The following is a 19,508-nucleotide window of genomic DNA, read 5'->3' on the forward strand; positions in this document are numbered from 1 at the left end:
GGCCCAACAAGTCCACACCGATCTGCCCAAGCACAACCCAACCAGACCCATTCCCCTACATTTACCCCTTCATCTAACACTACGGGCAATTTAGCATGGCCAATTCAGCTAACCTGCACATTTTTTTTGGACTGTGGGAGGAAACTGGAGCACCCAGAGGAAACCCACGTAGACACGGGGAGAATGTGCAAACTCCACACAGACGGGAATTGAACCCGGGTCTCTGGCGCTGTGAGGCAGCAGTGCTAACCACTGTGCCACCATGCCTTCTCGTGTGCCACCGTGCCTTCTTGAATAGTCTCTGGATTTTTCCTGAAAAATGTTTTGAAATTAAATTCCAGTTGATCCCAACCTAGAATAAAGATGGTTCTTAGTATCTTTGTCCATTCAAGCCATTGTACTCTTAGAAAAATATAATTTACAGGTGTGGCGATGTGTGACTGTATTGTCTTGGTCAAGAGGATTGATAAGTTTGTGAGCATTTCTAGTTAGTTTTTGCTCTGTTTTCTTTCTGTTTCATTCTGAAACTGTTTTGCTTACATTTAGTGAGATTATTTATCTCCATCGGAAAGTCCATCTCCAAATGAGTTGGCTATGGAGTGTAAATGTCATTATGCAAATGCTGAAAGCACTTTTCTGTTTATGAATGCCCCTCTTTAGGGGGAGCTGCCCCTTTAAAGAACAGGGATTGTAATCTCTTGGAAAAGTACTGGACAAACAGTTGAATTAATATATTTTCTTGGTTACATTTTAGTGGAAAAGAAACCTATGGGCAATGAGTATAGTGCCATTGGGCCTCGAGATTGCTAAACTAATGAATTGTAAACAGTATTTTCTTTCTTGCTGCGTTTGGCATTTATTGCTAAAGGAATAGACTAAGAAAGTTGGGAACTGTTGCTGCTACTGTACATGGCGTTATTGAGAGTGTATCTGCAGTATTATGTACAATTTTAGTTTCCTAACTTGAAGACTTATCCTGAAAGCAGTTCAAAGGAAGTACGCTTCATTGATTCTAGAGATGAGAGGTTTGGTAGTTTAGGGCTATACTGTTTGGAGTCAGAAGAATGAGAGCAGAGTTAAATGAGATATATAACATCAAGATGATTAACAAAGGAGATCGAGAAATGAAGTTTCTTCGGGCAAGCTAGAACAAGAGGTCATATTTTTAGGATCAAGTGTAACAGGTTTTATTAAAATGGATGAGAAATTACTTAAAGAATCCCAATCTGGGGGATTCATTACCTCAGAGTAGTGGGTGCTGGGACATTGAGTAAATTTCAGGAGGAGATAGATTTTTAATTAGTATTGGGCTTAAAGGGTTATGGGGAACTGGCAGAAAAGTGGAGCTAAGGCCAAGATGAGATCAGTCATGATCATATGAAATGGCAGAGCAAACTTGAGGGGCTCAATTTTCTACTCCTTCTCGTTCTTTTGTTCTTATTTAACCTGAAGTGATTTGCACTGTCGTAATTTGTTGTAAGGTGTTTTTTCTTTATCTTGGTTAGAAAGTTGGTAATTTGCTTCCCCTTCCCAGGAAATATGACTGAATCTCATGGAGTCATTCTAGTTGAGATTCAGAAGAATATGCCAGAGGGTCATTGGGTCTTTACAGCTGGCTCATGGGACAAAAGTAACCCTTTTAAAAAGTAACTTTCTATTCAGAGTGGCTATAGAGCTGGGGATGTGCACAGAATTTGGTGCCGGGACTCCAGGGACACAGTCTTATGTTAAAAGTTTGAACAACCAGCTGAGCAGGAGTTGAGGCAGTATGAGTCACAGTGGTTTTTGAGGAACATTCACAGGCTGGATCTCAGAACATGGAGTGTTGAAATCCCTTAGGAAGAAGACTACGTTTCACAGGATTTTGTGACTCAGTGATATTATTGACGTCTGAATGAGTTGCTGTCAAATCCATGAGATCTGTCTTGGTCACATTTACTGTTTATTAAATAGTGTGGTGTGTATGAACACAACTTGCCTGTTAATTCAGAATTATCTCAAATTCTGGATGTTACAGTTTGTGTAGGTTGTTTACTTTTCTGATTTTGTATGTCAAAATTTATTTTACATGGTTTAAAACTCTGCAAACCTATTGCTTTTCTCTAAGTAACTGAGATTTTAAACTTTGTCTTCTTTAAATAAACACGTTGCTGGTTCCTAACCAGATCGTAGCATGATTTAGCTGTCTTGTCAGAGATTGCAACACATGGCATGATGATCTCCATGACACCAAAATCATCTTAAAGATACTTTTATTCATGTTGATCTTTCCACCGGGACTTGCCCCTTTATTATGTGGAGGATGGTTTCTTTTGAAAAGTGAGGAAGCCTTTTCAAGAAAAGTAACTCATCTTCCTATATCTGCATGATGTTTCTCATATTCCTGTTATTAGTGAGATTTTGTAGTGTTGATGTGTGCCTACATGTCTCTCCTCAAGCTGGTTATTGGAAGGTGTGTCCCTAGCACCGTTCACTGATAGGAACCGATGCTTTTAATAAGGAGGAAGCAAACTGGTCAGATCACCCTTCAAATTGCATTGCAGTATAACTATATACAGAAATGGTAACGTTAATATAATTAATTTAGTTGAAATTAATGTTTCCTCTAGGCGACATTCTTCCTTTAATATCAATCTGATTTATAGGACCAGGAGGCAGTCAAGCAAGCCAGAAATTATCTCGAGTTTACGGAAGACTCTGTACAAGTACCAAGGAATCTAGTAGGTAAGTCCAATTTAAGAAATGCACCAAAGTGATTATTATTTATTTTTGGATTTATAAAATGGAACTGGTCCATTCCTTCTCCAGGAAAAGTAATAGGCAAAAACGGGAAGCTCATACAAGAAATTGTAGACAAATCGGGAGTTGTCCGAGTGAGAATTGAAGGAGATGGTGACAAAAAGATTCCACGTGAAGAGGTGTGTTGTGCTTTTGTTGTGATTATTTGACACATGGTATACTGCTTGTTATCGATCTAAGTCTGATGTCTCTTGATAAACTCTTACCATCCTCATCCTCCAGTTACCAAACTGAGCATCCCTTCCCACCCATCTACCTCAGGACCTGACACAATTGAAGAGCTTGGCATGTCCTGGACTTTCTCATTTAACTGCTGCCTCTCAAACTCCCCCAACCCCCACCAACACATTTGTTCAGCCCCTTGATTCATTTAGAAAGTTCAGCCTCACATTTTCCCATAAATTGCACCCACACTCCACTTGCTGGTTCTCACCAACTCCTACGTTTCACTATATTAATATTGTGGAATGCACTAATACCTTTTATGTGCTATTAAACTTGCTAGAGGTACTCTAACCTCAATGTACCTGTTTCCAGTCTGCTCCTTATTACTTAGCATTTTTTTAAGTATAGCTTTTTATAAAGAAAAATTATTAAATACACACAGTTGTTTTGTCACATGGACCTTAAACATTGCTAATAAGATGCATGCAATCAAAGCTGTCTTCTTAAACTAAACACGACTGAAATGCAAAAAAAAACAACTTTTGAAAGGAAAGAACAATTTATATCGCATGGGAAGTGGATGTGGATTGATTAAACTGTGGTTGGGTATGGAGGAATGGCTGGAACCGTTAAATCTTTGAGGCAACTGATTAAATTAAAAAGTGGCAAGTCAACTTTGCAAGTTAGTTTAACTTGCCTCAGACAGATCAGTTGGTTTTCTTGCATTTCAGTTCTGATGAGTAGAACACAACATGTTTTGACATTGTTTTGTTTTAGCTGTGATTAAATGATAGATGAATGTACATTGCAAGCAAGTTGCTTGTAACTATTTCACAGAAAATGTTAGAATTTGTTCTCCTGCACCAAATGAAGAATTTCAGGCAACTATATCATAAATTTGACTTTCATGGTTGTGAGAAAGCAGTTTCCCTTGTAATACATGACATAACATTTCTATCATTCTCAACCAATGTCACTAATTACTTTATCCAATGCCATAGGAATACTTCTGTGCTTTTTTTTTCCTGAAAGAAAACGTGTCCAGTCCATCTTTATAGGATACACCTTTGCTATATTGAAATTGCATGCTCGAGCTTAAACCAAGGAGAAACTGAGTACTCCATATGAACACCAAATATTAGATGTGTGTGTCTGAAAACCCTTAACTGATTTACATGAACTCACTAAGTCTTTACTTAACAGCGTTTAGATGTTTACATCCTTACACACGGCTACATCGACATTTTAGGTAGAACACTAATGTGTTATCTTCGACATGGCTTAAGATTCCTTTCCTTCCAAGGCAGCACTATCTCTGTCTTGCTGAGAGCAGTATCATGAGAATGCCAGTATGAATTTAAGAAGTCTGAGTTGGCATTTGATCATTATGCAACACCTTGGAAAGGTATTGAGCCTGAAAGGCTGGAGTCAGTTGCATCATGTCTCCAAGTGACATACCTCCAAAGGTTACATTTCAAAGTATCAGTTTTCCCTGAATAAAACAAGCTTAAATGGCTGAAATAACCAATTTTTTAACAAGTCATCATTTAATAATCTAACTGATGCAAAAAGGATAAATGACTGAAAAATGACAACAGGAAGCCATACTGTCTTTTATTCAGGCTTTCACTCTTGAAACAGCAAGTTATTACCGTGCTGGAGTTATGAGCTCCTACTTAATTTATAGTTTAGAAGTTCAGAGGAAAATATTAAAAATGCCAAATGTTTAAATCATTCAGCAGTGAAGCCAGTTTCCTAGCCACAAAATCCATGCTCACCTGATTCAGGCCTCAGAATTTATCATTCTGGAAACTTTTTTTTTAATTAATCCAATTAAAATTAGCAATGCGCATTATTTGTTTCTTCATTTTTTCGTAGTTGTTAGAGGTAAGGATCTCTATTAGCATTTTGACCAGAAGAGTTTTTTTTTCCTGAGTCAGGGAACCTTAATTGAGATAAAAAGTAGCTTCAAATTGTCTTCCTTTTTAAAACTATCTGAAATTAACATGAGGAAATCTTACTATTCTTCTTACTGGTCGATATGTATTTACAGAGCACAAGCTGCAGCAAATTGTTTTTCTCGGCTTCAGACAGGTGCATTTACAAATTTGTTCAAGATAAATTTTGCCTTAAGATTTTTAAAATTGTTCTCTAGCTTTTCTTCAAATAAATTTGAAAAGCACCTGAGCTGAAATCATTAGAAATTGAAGAAAATGTTGCATCAATACAGCTTATTCAATGGTATTGATACATTCTAGGACATCAGATATGCAGCACTTGCTTAGACTGTACAGTTCAAATTAATCACATTATCATGACTCAAGGCAAATATATTAAGGCCAAGGCTGTGTTTTCAGATTGCAAGCCCTTTAAAAGAACATTTATTTAAAAAAAGAGCTTACTGGATAAATTATTGCAACAATAATTTCTGTGTGAGCCCTCACTTCAGAAATAAGTTGGAGTGGATTTCAAATGATAAATTTGTAGGGGGGGGGATTAATAGAATATGAGTCAAGGTCACAGTGATCATGGGAGACTTCAATATGCAGGTGGACTGGGTAAATAATGTTGCCAGTGGATCCAAAGAAAGGGAATTCGTGGAATGCTTACAGGATGGCTTTTTGGAACAGCTTGTCATGGAGCCCACAAGGGAGCAGGCTATTTTGGACCTAGTGCTATGTAATGAACCAGACTTTATAAAAAATCTTAAAGTAAGGGAACACTTAGGAAGCAGCAATCATAATATGGTAGAGTTCAGTCTGCAATTTGAAAGAGAGAAGGCAAAATCTGCTGTAATGGTGTTACAGTTAAATAAAGATAAAGGGTACACTCCTGCGGGAAGAGAGGGCAGGAGGTCAGTCATTTGGAGACAGTGCCTGTTTAATTGCTGTAAACAAAAAGCATGATCACTGTTGATGTAATGTTTCTGCAGGACCTGGAGATCTCCTTTGGATAATCCAATTTTCGGATAATTGGTATTCGGATAATCGAGGTTCCTCTGTTCCATCAAAATTGGCCTTCCTCCCATTTAGAACTTCAGCTTTTAGATTTGGTCTATCCTTTTGCATTACTATTTTATATCTAATAGAATTATGGTCACTGGCCCCAAAGCGCTCCCCCACTGATACCTCAATCACTTGCCCTGCCTTATTTGCCAAAGATAGGTCAAGTTTTGCACACTCTCTCGTAGGTATATCCACATACTGAAGCAGAAAGTTTTCTTGTGTACACTTAACAAATTCCTCTCCATCTAAACTTTGACTACGATGGTAGTCCCAGAGTATGTTTGGGAAGTTAAAATTCCCTATCATAACCACCCTATTATTCTTACAGATAACTGAAATCTCCTTTAAAATTGGTTTCTCAATTTCCCACTGACTATTGAGGGTCTACAGTACTATTCTTCTATTCCTACCCTCACTAGCTCGTAACACCGGATATTATCCAGATATTACCACTCGAGGAGCTCCTTTTTAAAATTCTTAACTTTCTATATTACCAGACAGAATCTCATCCTTCTGCCTTCCTATGTCATTCGTTCCAATGTGTACAACGTCCTCCTGCTGGTCCCTCTCCTCTTTGAAAATATTCTGCGCACTCTCCAAAATATCTTTGATCCTGGCACTAGGGAGGCAACACACCATTCTGATTTTTCGCTGATGGCCGCAGAAATATTCACTGTTCATTTTTTTTTTTAGACGCACTCCAATATCCAAAGATACTTAAACTCACAACAGCAAAGGCAGTAGCTGTGCAGACCCACTGCTGAGAGAGCCAGCAGCGTGGGTTTCTTTCTGACCTTGTGTTCTCTCCATTTGTCTCTCTTCCTCCCTTTTAAAGGACGCTGTTTTGATCTTTCTCCCCCACAGTTCCAAAACAATGCAACAGCATATAAAACAGTAATTACTGCTCCTGGAATTTGAGGAAATCACCTCTCCAATAGCCAAGATACCTCAAAAAGCAGTGCTTACAGCCACAATTTTACTGCCAAATTTTAATGTGATAGGTTGATTTGTACATTTGGTTGCTGCATCTCCCTTCAAAACAGTGACTGCACTTGCAAAAAATAAACCATTGTTTGTGAAGTGTTTAGAATCATCTGTGAATGGAATGTGATGCGACAGAAGTACTATCGTTTTCTTACTGTTACATTGAAATTTTTTTCTTCTTTTGAATGTATACAGAAAATGACAAAAAAAAGTTGAAAGAGCCAGTTTCAAGATAGAAACAGTCTGATGTAATTGAACAGCTGAAGATTTTCGGAGGATGCGACTGTATGATTGTACCTGGCTTCTGTTCCTATTCTTACCTTCTTATCTACTAAATGTTCCTCATAACTTTACCCTTTATCAATAAAACAATTAGCCATCTTCAAACTTGTTAAATCTTCTGTTTCCTCATTTTGCCAAAGCAAATAAGCTCAATTTTTCTAATATTTCCTTCCAGCCAGATTTTCTTTCCTTCCCAGAAGTGAACATCGATTGGGTCAAATTAATGTCTGACCTAATTAATTCATTGAAAAAATCCCGCTAATAATGAAATCCGATACTTATTTACTACTTTTCTTAAGTAAATTAATTTATCTTCTGTAATTCGCAGGTTATTTTCTTGATCAGTATGTTGTACTGTGATTCCATTTTACATGTATTCCATTTCCTTGGTTCCAAACAATTTATTTCACAATGACCAGATTAAATTGTGCAAATCGTTCTTTTACAGGAAAGTACCAAAGAGAAAGGAAAGATTGGATTTAATTCCTCTTACACAGAACCATAAAAACAAGACAGTTGGGGCTGTTCAACCTATCTAGTCCATGCTGACCCAAAGACACCCAGATGCCCTTCCTAATTTCATCTTTCAGCACACAGCCCATAGACATGCTTGAATCTTTCTCTAATATTCAGGCTGCCTTCTTACTTGATGGCATCTGCAAAGATTTTACTCATACAACTTCAATATAGGAGACTAGGACCCGTGGCACAGCCTTAGAATTAGAGGGGGTAAATTCAGAATAGAAATACGAAGATATTTCTTCAGCCAGAGAGTGGTGGGCCTGTGGAATTCATTGCCACAGAGTGCAGTGGAGGCTGGGACGCTAAATGTCTTCAAGGCAGAAATTGATAAATTCTTGATGTCACAAGGAATTAAGGGCTACGGGGAGAATGCGGGTAAGTGGAGTTGAAATGCCCATCAGCCATGATTGAATGGCGAAGTGGACTCAATGGGCCGAATGGCCTTACTTCCGCTCCTATGTCTTATGGTCTTATCCTCAAACTATATTCTTATTATTAAAAAGAAAAGAACATGTGGAAAAAAATTAGCGCCTTGCATATGTGCCAATAAAGACTTCATCAAGTCTATAACAGCAACAATTCTGCAGATACACAAGATTTTTAAAAATAGTCAGTTCTTTTAGCATTCATTGTTTTAATTCAATATGAAGTCAATCATTTGCAATCTGCAGAGAGATTCCATGACCAACAAAACACTTGGAAGCATAGATGGTTCACTTGAATTAACCTTAATTACACAACATCTATTGTATATCTATCTCTCTGGCACTTGGTTTGTCTCATATTTCATACTGCAGTAATAAAGATGCAGATCACAGTTTTGCCGCCACCGACACGCAAATATGCAAGGAATATAGGAATATAAATCTTCCACAATTTTAAAATGGAATACACAATGATTCAAATATTGAATATAGTCTAAATGTGTTTTGATGTTAATTTTGCATTTTCTCAGTAGACTAATTCTGAGCATCCAATTCTAAAAATCAAGTTTATAAACAAAATGTTACAGCATTTATAACAAATTAACAAAACTTAGCTATGCAGTTGCATTTTGTGATATAATCCATTGAAGCATTGTAGCTTCATGAAACTTCTTGAGCTCATGAAACTTCACAAATATCATTCCGCTAACTAAATGAAGCATCTGAAGCATTTATCAGACTAAAATCTGAAATAATGTAATCTTTAGAATAGTGTTAAGGGCTGTCTGATTTCTGAATCAAATGAACACCACAATACTTTGAAGTTGGGTGTAATGAAACCCCCGACAGTGAGGTGAGTTGTTAACTGAGCTGCCAGAACCTGTTTCTTAAACCCTTCTTTATGACCAATCTCAGTAGAAATCATTGTATGAAACCTGGACCAGTCACTCATCTTTGTCTTTGAGTTGGAAGTCCCGTTGAAGGACTTAACTATTATTAGGAGAAAGTGAGGACTGCAGATGCTGGAGATCAGAGTCGAAAAGCGTGGCACTGGAAAAGAATAGCCGGTCAGTTAGCATCTGAGGAGCAGGAGAGTTGACATTTCGGGCATAGCCCTTCATCAGGAATAATTATTATTTCAATGGACACTTTGTATCCGTACCAATGTTCAGATGATTTAGTAAACAGCAGAACTTTCCACTTGTTCAAGTAGAGGTAAAATGTCCTGTGACATTCATCATGGAAGATCAGTCATTTTTGGGCACTAAGTGAAAATATTTGAAAGTAGATCAGTGCAACTTGACAGTTTGTTGGGGAGGTGCTGAAAACATGATAATATAAATAGAAAGTCTTTACACTCATAGATTGGTTATGCAATTTGTAGGCAGCTGGTGCTCATGGAACTATAGGGATTGCTGGTCAGTCTTTGTGCACCAGCTCCCTGGTTCTGACACTGGGCTTATCTAGTGAGATGTAGTGAAAATCACGGGAGGCAGATGCTTCAGAGGCAAAGGAAACTCTAATGTTATTAAAACAAGCAAAATTGAGAATACATATAATCCCTGACAAGAAAATGAATATTTGGGGGAAAAATGCTATGCATCAAGTGAAATGAGACCTGTCTGACAGCTAGTAACACCCTAATTAACCCTTTCAGTCCTGACTTTGTACAGCGGGTTTTAATTAGCTGTTAATTATTGGGTGGCAGAGGGAGAGATAGTAATTGCAAATCCTATCCTGTTTCCTTGCCTGGGGAGTGCACCATCAGCCCTGAAGCCCACCTTTCCTACCCTATCTCACTGAGCTGGGACAGAGGGTCTCGATGACTTTATGCTAAACCCCAAGTGGTTTCTCTTGGCTTGAGCAGTGGTGGATATTGCTGGTCATGTCCCAGTCAGTCTCTTGGCTCTCCAGTCACTTCTCGTCAGTATGTGGGGGTTCTGGATTGGAAGATTGCTCACTCTCCTTTTCCTGAGTCTATGACTGGTTGTGGCTGATTCTCCTGATGCTGGCTGCACCTCCTGCTGAACAAACCCCAGAGATCATGGTTCCCCAGTTATACTGACTGCCGGTTTCCCTTATCTCCCACTGAATCTGGATTGGATCACTGAGCTGCTGTTCCTCCGCTCGGGACTGAATGAGCTTCCTGAGTATTCAATGAGGTGTGAGTGATACTCCAATTGAAATGAGTGGGTTTCTGATAGCTTTGAATGTCCATTATTTCTCTTAGATGGGTGTGGGTTAAGGTATTGCTGATTGTGTGAAGGCCTTCCCATTCAGGGCAAACAGGTTTGCATGTCATACAATGTTCTGTATCTCTACGTCCGAGCAAATGATTACAACTGGAATGGTTTCATAATTTGTAGGCCCCAAGATGTCTTGGTTGTTTGCTCTGCAGGAGAAAGTGAGGTCTGCAGATGCTGGAGATCAGAGCTGGAAATGTGTTGCTGGAAAAGCACAGCAGGTCAGGCAGCATCCAGGGCACAGGAGAATCGACGTTTCGGGCATAAGCCCTTCTTCAGGAAGAAGGGCTTTCCTGAAGAAGGGCTTATGCCCGAAACATCGATTCTCCTGTTCCCTGGATGCTGCCTGACCTGCGCTTTTCCAGCAACACATTTCCAGCTCTGTTTGCTCTGCAGGCTGATGTTCATTGTCTTTAGCTGAAGTGTTTGTGGGGGTCTTCCTTTGGCCTTACAAGCTAAACCCCAGTTCCAAACAGCTGCCCCTCGGCTTGCATATTGCCGAGTCCTTCTCAGCCAGAGAGCTCAGTGACTGTTAGTTCAAATTTGAATTCCACAAATTCCTATCCCAAGTTCAGAGGGTTTTAATCCAGGGTATCTGATGGGAATTTATGCCTCCCCTTCAGAACTAACATGAAATAATGTGAGTTATACCAGGAAATAAATGGGGGAGAAGAGAAGAGTGTGCGAGAGTTCACAACCATTTCGATGAATGCTGTTAGTGAAGTCGTAAATGTGATTAAAAATGTTAGACAAAATCTTCTCTACTCTTTTGTTTGACCACCTGTGCTGGATGAAGATTTAAAATTCATCACTTTGTAGGCATAGCTTTATTGACTTTGAAGGCTCCTTGTGACAAGTTTAGTTTTACTTTTATTGGCTGAAAAAGCTGAAAGCCTTTCCGGATTAATGAAAGGTATCATCTCCATAAATCAAGCTGGTTTATAACAACAAAATCCTCTGAAATATCTATCTATCCCATCTGTTTTAATTTGCTAGAAATAGAATGACATGTTCAAGGGCTACTGCACAAAAATAACCAAATTTTCTGACTTCTTGGAGGGGAAATAAATAGAATCACTCAATATTATCTCTCAAAGATATGGCTAACCATCCAAGATTCTCATCATTGATAGAAGAAGTCAATTTCTCAGCATCCATAGTGGCTCTGAATGTTGTGTGTACGTATGTACATAATGGATTAGCAAAGCTGCTTAAGTGAACCAGAACTTGCATGTGTGCTAACAAAGCATGAACCATCTGCTTCACAATCAGATTAAAATCAACTTACAGTATATCTTGCTATTTGGTCATGAGTATTTAAATATTTAATGATTTGTGTTCATTATAGCTTTTTCCCAAAAATAATTTAGTAGTCTGCAAGAATTTTGAGACTGAGGCATAAATAAAATACTCCAATTCAAAAATCACTTACAGGGCATGGTTCCGTTTGTGTTTGTTGGAACAAAGGAGAGCATAAGCAATGCACGTGTTCTATTGGACTACCATCTGAACTATTTAAAGGTAAGAACTAAAATTTTCTTTTGCAGGACTGACTGATAACCTTTTGATTCCTAACTTTTTAAATTTTTTGTAATGGAGCCGATATTGTTTTACTAATATCACTGCCTTTATTGTCAAAATTGAGTGAAGTCAGCCAGGATTCATTGAAATTCGCTGGAGGAAAATGTTTATCTGTCATGAGGATAGATAGAAAAAGTTGACAGTTTTCTTCTTTGAGAGAGGAAGGCTAGGAGGTGATCTGATAGAGGTTTTTAAAATCATGATTGGGCTCGAAAGAGTAGATAAGGAGAAAATGTTCCTCCTTGTAAAAGGAAGAAGAATGAAAGGGTCTAAATTTAAAATGATTTGCAAAAAAGCAAGGCTAATATCAGAAAAAGCTTTTTCACTCTGCAAGTAATTAGGGTATGGAATGCCTGGAAACGTGATTGAGGCAGGTTCAGTTAAGGCAGTCAAGAGGACATGGCTGATTAGTTGGATATAATAAGCAAGGATATGGAGGGAAACCAGGAGTTTGGCACCAGGTAATGATACTCACCTGAAGAGCAGTGCAAGCACAAAGGGTCAAATGACTTGTGTGCCATCAGATTTCTGTGAACTGCTGCAAGCTTCTAAATTCCACACTAACCTCTCTGCGCTGACCCCTACACTGTTTCAAGCTAAGGAAATAGTATCTTGTTGTCCCCCACCCACTGGGACAACCTTCCGGACTGAACACAGAGTTACTTCTGACCTTGAGCACCACTTCTATTTTCCATGAGAGAGTAGATGCTGTTGGTTGAGGAAAACTATTCAGCAGACAGTGGAAGTGGAAGAAGGTAATCTTGTACTTCAGGTTGGAAATTTCCTGATGGTAGTTTGGGTAGTCCACACCACCAGGGTTCACACTCAGGTTTCCACCACATTCCCATGCATAGGACCTTCTCTTCACCTGAATTTTCCATGATTTTCCCATCTGCTATATTGCGGTACTGTTTACACCTCCTCTGAACATTTATTTTGTGTCTTGTATACCAACGTTCCCTTTTGCTTTTAACTTTACACAATAATTTTTGTTATTTAGTCACCCCTGTCCATCCTTTCTCAGATCATCCTCTTTACGCTTTCTTACTCGGTCGCAACCCTGCATGTTAGACCTTGCACGCCAGACAATAGTGTGCCCTGATGAGGCATTGTAATTTAGATTTAAAAAGTAAACATTTTTCAAAAGTATTTGTTAGTATTGAAGTGAACTTTCCTTGGCAATCTCCAATACTTTTAACACAATCCTCTAGATGGCTCCCGAGGATCGCCATCTCTGCTTTCTTAAAATGCAGTAACTAAAAACCTCCTGTTTTAACAACAAAAGGTAAGGTTGCCATAGTCTTACCAAAGATAGGGCTGCTCTCTTGTTAGAGATAGATGGCTGGTAGTGCTTTAATCTGAGGATCACCATGCCTCAGAGAAGGGCTAAGATAATTGAACCGCATTGTTGGTATCACAACGCATCGCAAACCAGCCATACTTTTAATAGACCATTTTGCTGATTGCATCCCCGTCCTTTGTTGCATTTGTCTTCAAATTCCAATGTTCCATTTACCACCCTCAATCTGCTGAGAATTCTCTTTGGTGCCCTGTTCTTGGCCTGCAAATGCAATGGCTCCACCCAGTGTTGTCTGTTTTCAGTTATGCAAACTGATATGACTTTGCCCGAGTATGCCAGTGGGCCTGTGAGTAAACTTAAGCTTAATTCTTGGGTCTGACAGAAGTTTTTGAATTTGCAGCCCATTAACCAATCTGGAAGAGATTTGAAATTTTGACCTAAACCCTATCACTTCATTGGGAGAATGTAATAAGGCTCCTCCTTAGCCTCAGTTGTGCGGGTTTACTGTCCATTCCCTAATATTGGGTAGTTCCTCCATCTTTGCTGTTCCTATTTCTCTCCCCAATTCTTTTCCATCACCTCATCAATTCCAGGCGCTTCCTCTTCCCTTCCTGTCCCAGATGTTGAAATCATTTTCCTTCTCCCTCTCACTTCTTCCCCTTTGCTCTGCTGTCATCCCTTTCTTTCTATCTACATCCCTTCTTACAATCTACATTCCTTCTTTCCATGGTACTCCTTCCCTCTGTCCCCATTCTCCTCTTTGCTTTCTCTTACCACTTAGCTCTTTTCACCTTTAAACAGTGAGCATGTTTTTTGCAGTCCTTTATTCTATCCCTCTTCCATAAACTACTTTTACATTCCTTCTTATTTCTCTTTGCAGTGATTTAACTTGGCAATTTTACATCTCTTTGCAGATTTAAATATCTTTGTTTTTCCTGTGAAACATTGTAGCTTCCTTGAATGCCAAATGCCTGCATATTATTTTTCATGTGTAAGTCCATGATGTGAAAATTTATATTAAACATTAAATAAAGGACTTGAGGGTTATTATATTTGTAGAGTAATGTTCAGTGCAGAAGGAGTCAAGTGTGTGGTGCTGGAAAAGCACAGCAGGTCAAGCAGCATCTGAGGAGCAGGAGAATCAATGTTTCGGGCAATGAGACTTGGGAGCCAAGGTGTGGAGAGATAAATGGGAGGTGGGTGCGGCTCAGGGGGAAGGTGTGATAGGTAGATAAAGGTGGGAGTAATGGTGATAGAATTTGGGATAAGGTGGGGGAAGGGGAATTGAGGAAATTGGTGAAATCCACATTGATCCCATGTGGTTGGAGGGTTCCAAGGCAGAAGATGAGGTGTTCTTCCTCGAGGCAGTGGGTGGTTAGGGTTTGGCAGTGGAGGAGGCCCAGGACATGCGTGCCCTTGGCAGAGTGGAAGGTTAAGTTTAAGTGTTTGGCCACAGGGCAGTTAGGTTGGTTGGTGCGGGTGTCCCAGAGATGTTCTCTAAAGTGTTCTGCAAGTAGGTGTCCTGTCTCCCCAATGTAGAGGAGATCACATCGGGAGCAATTAATACAGTAAGTGACGTGTGGAAATGCAGGTAAAACTCTGATGGATGTGGAAGGCTCCTTTGGGGCCTTGGATGGAGGTGAGGGGGGAGGTGTGGGCACAGGTTTTGCAATTCCTGCGGTGACGGGAAGTTGTCGGGAGGGGAGGGTGGGGGGGGGTGGACCTGACAAGAGTCACGGAGGGAATGGTCTTTACAGAATGCAGATAGAGGTATGGAAAGAAATTATCTCTGGTGGTGGGTCCATTTGTAGGTGGCAGAAATGGTGGAAGATGTATCCGGAGGCAGAGGTGGGGTGGAAGGAGAGGAGCAGAGGGGTTCTGTCCTTGTTGTGGTTGGAGGGATAGGGTTCGCGGGCGGAGGTGAGGGAAGTGGATGAGATGCACTGGAGGGCATCATCAACCACACGGGAGGGGAAATTGCAATCTTTGAAGAAGGAGGCCATCTGGTTTGTTCTGCGGTGGAACTGGTCCTCCTGGAAGCAGATGCGATGGCGGAATTGGGAATAAGGGATAGCATTTTTACGGGTGGCAGGGTGGGAGGTGGTGTAGTCCAGGTGTAATTGTGGGAGTTGGTGAGTTTGTCGATGTCCGTGTTGTGTCGATCATTGTTGATGGAGATGGAGATGGAGCGGTCCAGGGAGGGGAGAGAGGTGTCCGAGATGGTCCAGGTGAACTTGAGGTCAGGGTGGAATATGTTGGTGAAGTTCATGAACTGTTCAACCTCCTCATGGAAGTACGAGGTGGCACCGATACAGTCGTCAATGTAGTGGAGGAAAAAGTGGCAGTGTAACAGCAGAAAATGGACTGTTCTATGTAACTGACAAAGATTCAGGCATTGCTGGGGCCCATGGCTACCCCTTTCGTCTGGAGGAAGTGGGAGGATTTAAAGGAGAAATGTTTGAGGGCTAGGACCAGTTCAGCCAAACGTATGAGTGTGTCAGTGGAGGGGTACCGGTGGGGATGCCAGGAGAGGAAGAACTGGAGGGCTTGAAGGCCTTGGTCATGGGGGGTGGAGGTATAGGGACTGGATGTCCATGGTAAAGATGAAGCGTTGGGGGCCAGAGACACAAAAGTCTTACAGGAGGTGCAGGGCTTGGGTGGTATCCCCAAGCGTATGTGTGGAGTTGCTGGATCGGGGGGATAGGACAGTATCAAGGTATGTGGTGGTGGGTTCAGTGGGGCAGAAGCAGGCCGAGACGAATGGTCGACTGGGGCAGTCAGGCTTGTGAATCTTGGGTAGGAGGTAGAACTGGGCAGAAGGAGGCCGTTCAGCCCATTACATAATTCCCTACATAGCAATCCAGTTAAGACCAGTCTTATGGTCAGTTGCTATTTCAGTTAAGTACCCATCCAATTCCCTTTCAAAAATCATCAGGTGTATTCATTCCCACCATCTTGTGGACAGTGTGTTTCAGGTCATTATCACTCACTGCATTAAAATGTTCTTCCTCACGATTTCCTCCTCCTCCTCTTCCCTTTCCACCTAACCCCCCTCCCAAACACACACACACACACACACACACCACATCTCACTCAAGACCTTAAATCTGTATTCTCTACTACTTGTACTAACAGTTACTGAGAATTGATTTTCCATGTCTATTGTAGCCATTCTGGTAAGTTTCTTCTGCACCCCTCCAAAAACCTTTGCAATTTTCCAAGGTGAGCAAAACTGATGCAGTCTGTTAGTTGGGTCTATCTCAAGCTTTGAAAGGTCAGTGTTACTTTCCTGTTTTCCATTCAATGCCTCTATCTATAAAGCCTAATATCCTATATATATTATGGAATCATAGAGCCATACAGCACGGAAACAGACTCTTCCATCCAGTTCATCTGTGTCTGACCTGATTTGATTTGCCAGCATTTGGCTCATATCCCTCAAACTCTTCTTATTTATATACCCATCCAGATGTCTTTTAAGTGTAATAATATCCACCTCCACCATTTCCTCTGATAGCTCATTTCATACACTAACAACTCTTCTCAATATATCCTGCAACTTCAAAGATGGATGCACATTCAGTTCCCTGTCAGAACATCCACGTCCCCACCACCCGCCCTCAATTCATGCCATTTTTGCCACTTTTGTAAAATCTGTACTTTCTTAAATTAAAGCTCTAAACAAAATTTCTGGTTTTGTTTGTGCTTTTTGTTTCCTGAATTGTAGATGGAGGTTTGTAGAATCCAATAAGAAAATTCCTACTCCCAGATATGTAATACCAAATAACCTAAATCTTCACTGCTCTTATCCCTGAGAAACCATGTGGAGGCAGTGGCTCAGCTCTGTTTTATTCTGCATTTCTCCAGCTCTGGTTGGGCAGTTCATGTTGAAACAAAGTTGTATTGCGTACATTCTCTGTTAAGCCAAAAAAGACATACATGTCCATGTTTACAATGTGTACCACAGTTCGTCCTCCTATCCTCTACAGCAGACTCCAGTAAACGGCCACAGAGTAAGAAAGCCTTCTTTCATGCACTTTTCTGTCTTCCTTTCCTGTACCTCTCTTCCTGTGTGAAGACAGTGAGCATCAGTAGGCTGTTTGTTTCCACAAGGTCATCACACCCAAGTCTGATCCTGTAATTTCTCTAATATCCCCATATGTACATGTATATGGAGCTGTGTAATAGTCACCACAGGGAGCACTAACCAGTTTTTAATTATTTTCTCATCTTTCCTCCCTAATCAAGGATTGCTGAAAGCATTTATTATACTGCAAATAGGTGATTTATGCTATCTTACTCAGATTCAAGGCATAAATTTAAAATAAGATCCATCTGTTAACCACAGATACTAGCTGCCTGGTTTGGCTAGATCAGCCAATTAAAGCCTTAACTCATTAAATCAATGCAGCATCTACTCATTCTCTGAAAGATTCAAAAGAAACAGCAACATCTTCCAATGTCAGATGCCATCAGTGAAGCTGCTGATGTTAAGCCCCCGTCACTTGTGTGGCACAAAGTATACTATCATATTAACACTTCCATTTCACTTATGTTCTTACATTTGGAATGATGTTTCTTTAAGTTATCAAAATGTTAGATATTAGCCAATTACTTGGATATTATCACATGGCCATAGGTACTATGTACTGAAGCACCTTAGGCACAGGCTGTGTCTGGAGATTAATGTGTACTGGATAAATTAGTTTAAACCCAAGAGAGATCTTTATTTACACAATCCATTTACCTCTTCTGTGTTACATATTGAGAACAGGAACATTATTATATGGTGCACAGCTGGGATTTTGTTTTCTGACAGAAAAAACAAATGAGACCAACTTTACAAGCTTGAAGACCGGGGCGCAGGAGCAAACAGTATAATAGTATGCAAGTTCTCCTCCAAGCTGCACACCATCTAGATTGGTAATATATCACTAATCCTTCAGTGTCACTTGGTCAAAATCTTGGAATTCTCCCTAATGGTATTATGGGTTGCAGCAGTTCAAGAATGCAGCTTATCAACACTTCCTCAAGGGCAATTAAGGATGTGCAGTAAATGCTGACCCTGCCAGTGATGTCAACATTCCTTGAATGAAAAAGCAACTCAGCAATCCAAAAGTTCCAGCAGTGCAGAGAGGTTTCTTGTCCAACTGACAGTACCTCCAAGTTGGTCAGGTTTGTGTATGCAGCCAGATGAGTTGAACCTGCCTTCTCTTAAGGTTATTTCTGAACACTCTCAACTAAGAAAACACTTGCATGAATTAGAACAATGAGAAAAGAATTGCATTCAGAAACGATCCAGATCCACAAGAACAACCCCTAAAACAAGATTCAGGCTGATACATGAAACTCTAGCTACAGTGGTCAAAGCACAGAAGAAGTGTAACAAGTTAAATGTCAAGTGAAAAGACAGAAGAAGAGAGGAGGATGGATACCAAATCCCCCATCATGAACTGAAAGGCAATGGATCCACTCTGAGTTCAGACTTTTTAAACAAAGGCTGCAGCTGTATTTCATGGACTATGCAGTTGTAGAACTAACTGTCCAGCTTTGAAGATGCTGATGGTAATTGATAATGAGGGGTTACACTGAGTCAATACACCACCCTTATCTGGAAGGTGAGAAAGATCCCACGAAAGAATGGAAAGTTCAAGTGGTACAGCTGCATGCAAGAAAGAACTTCAGCTTCCAGCACTGTGAATTGATGTCCTGCAAGACTGCCACAGGAATCAGTAGATCAGGCTGTCATATCTTGCAAGAATAGCATCTGTGGAATTCACTACCCCAAAGTGCAATGGATGCGGAGACATTGAGTAAATCTGAGGAGGAGATAGACAGATTTTTGATTAATAACATACTGAAAGGTTATGAAGAATGGGCAAGAAAGGTGGAGTTGAGGCCCAGATGAAATCAGCCGTGATCGTATTGAATGGCAAAATGGGCTTGAGGGCTGAATTGTCTACTCCTGCTCCTAGTTCTTATGTTCTCAACAAATGCTACTTTTCTGTGGCTACTGGTTGGAGCAGATAATGGAACTCATAATTGCCACAACACCTATCAACGAACTTCAAAAAGACCTCTTGATATAAAGAATGGTTAGAGTGCTCAAAATGGCAGAACGTACGAAAATGTTGTAGTTGGGCAACAACACCTGCAAGCTTTTGGTGTTGAAAACAGTATAGGCACTATAATCAGGTGCAAA

General features: G+C 40.2%; 1 protein-coding gene across 6 annotated transcripts in view; it reads left to right on the forward strand.

Moving 5' to 3' along the window:
* fmr1 (FMRP translational regulator 1) overlaps nt 1-19,508 on the forward strand; it is a 51,956-nt gene that overhangs the window by 22,006 nt on the left and 10,442 nt on the right. For all 6 annotated transcript variants that reach the window (XM_043705180.1, XM_043705175.1, XM_043705176.1 and 3 more), the window contains 3 exons: nt 2,646-2,724; nt 2,809-2,918; nt 11,860-11,946. In XM_043705180.1, coding sequence (XP_043561115.1) covers nt 2,646-2,724; nt 2,809-2,918; nt 11,860-11,946 — 276 coding nt within the window. The remainder of the gene's footprint in view (nt 1-2,645; nt 2,725-2,808; nt 2,919-11,859; nt 11,947-19,508) is intronic.

This window comes from Chiloscyllium plagiosum, chromosome 15 (genome assembly GCF_004010195.1).
Source record: "Chiloscyllium plagiosum isolate BGI_BamShark_2017 chromosome 15, ASM401019v2, whole genome shotgun sequence".
Taxonomy (NCBI): domain Eukaryota; kingdom Metazoa; phylum Chordata; class Chondrichthyes; order Orectolobiformes; family Hemiscylliidae; genus Chiloscyllium; species Chiloscyllium plagiosum.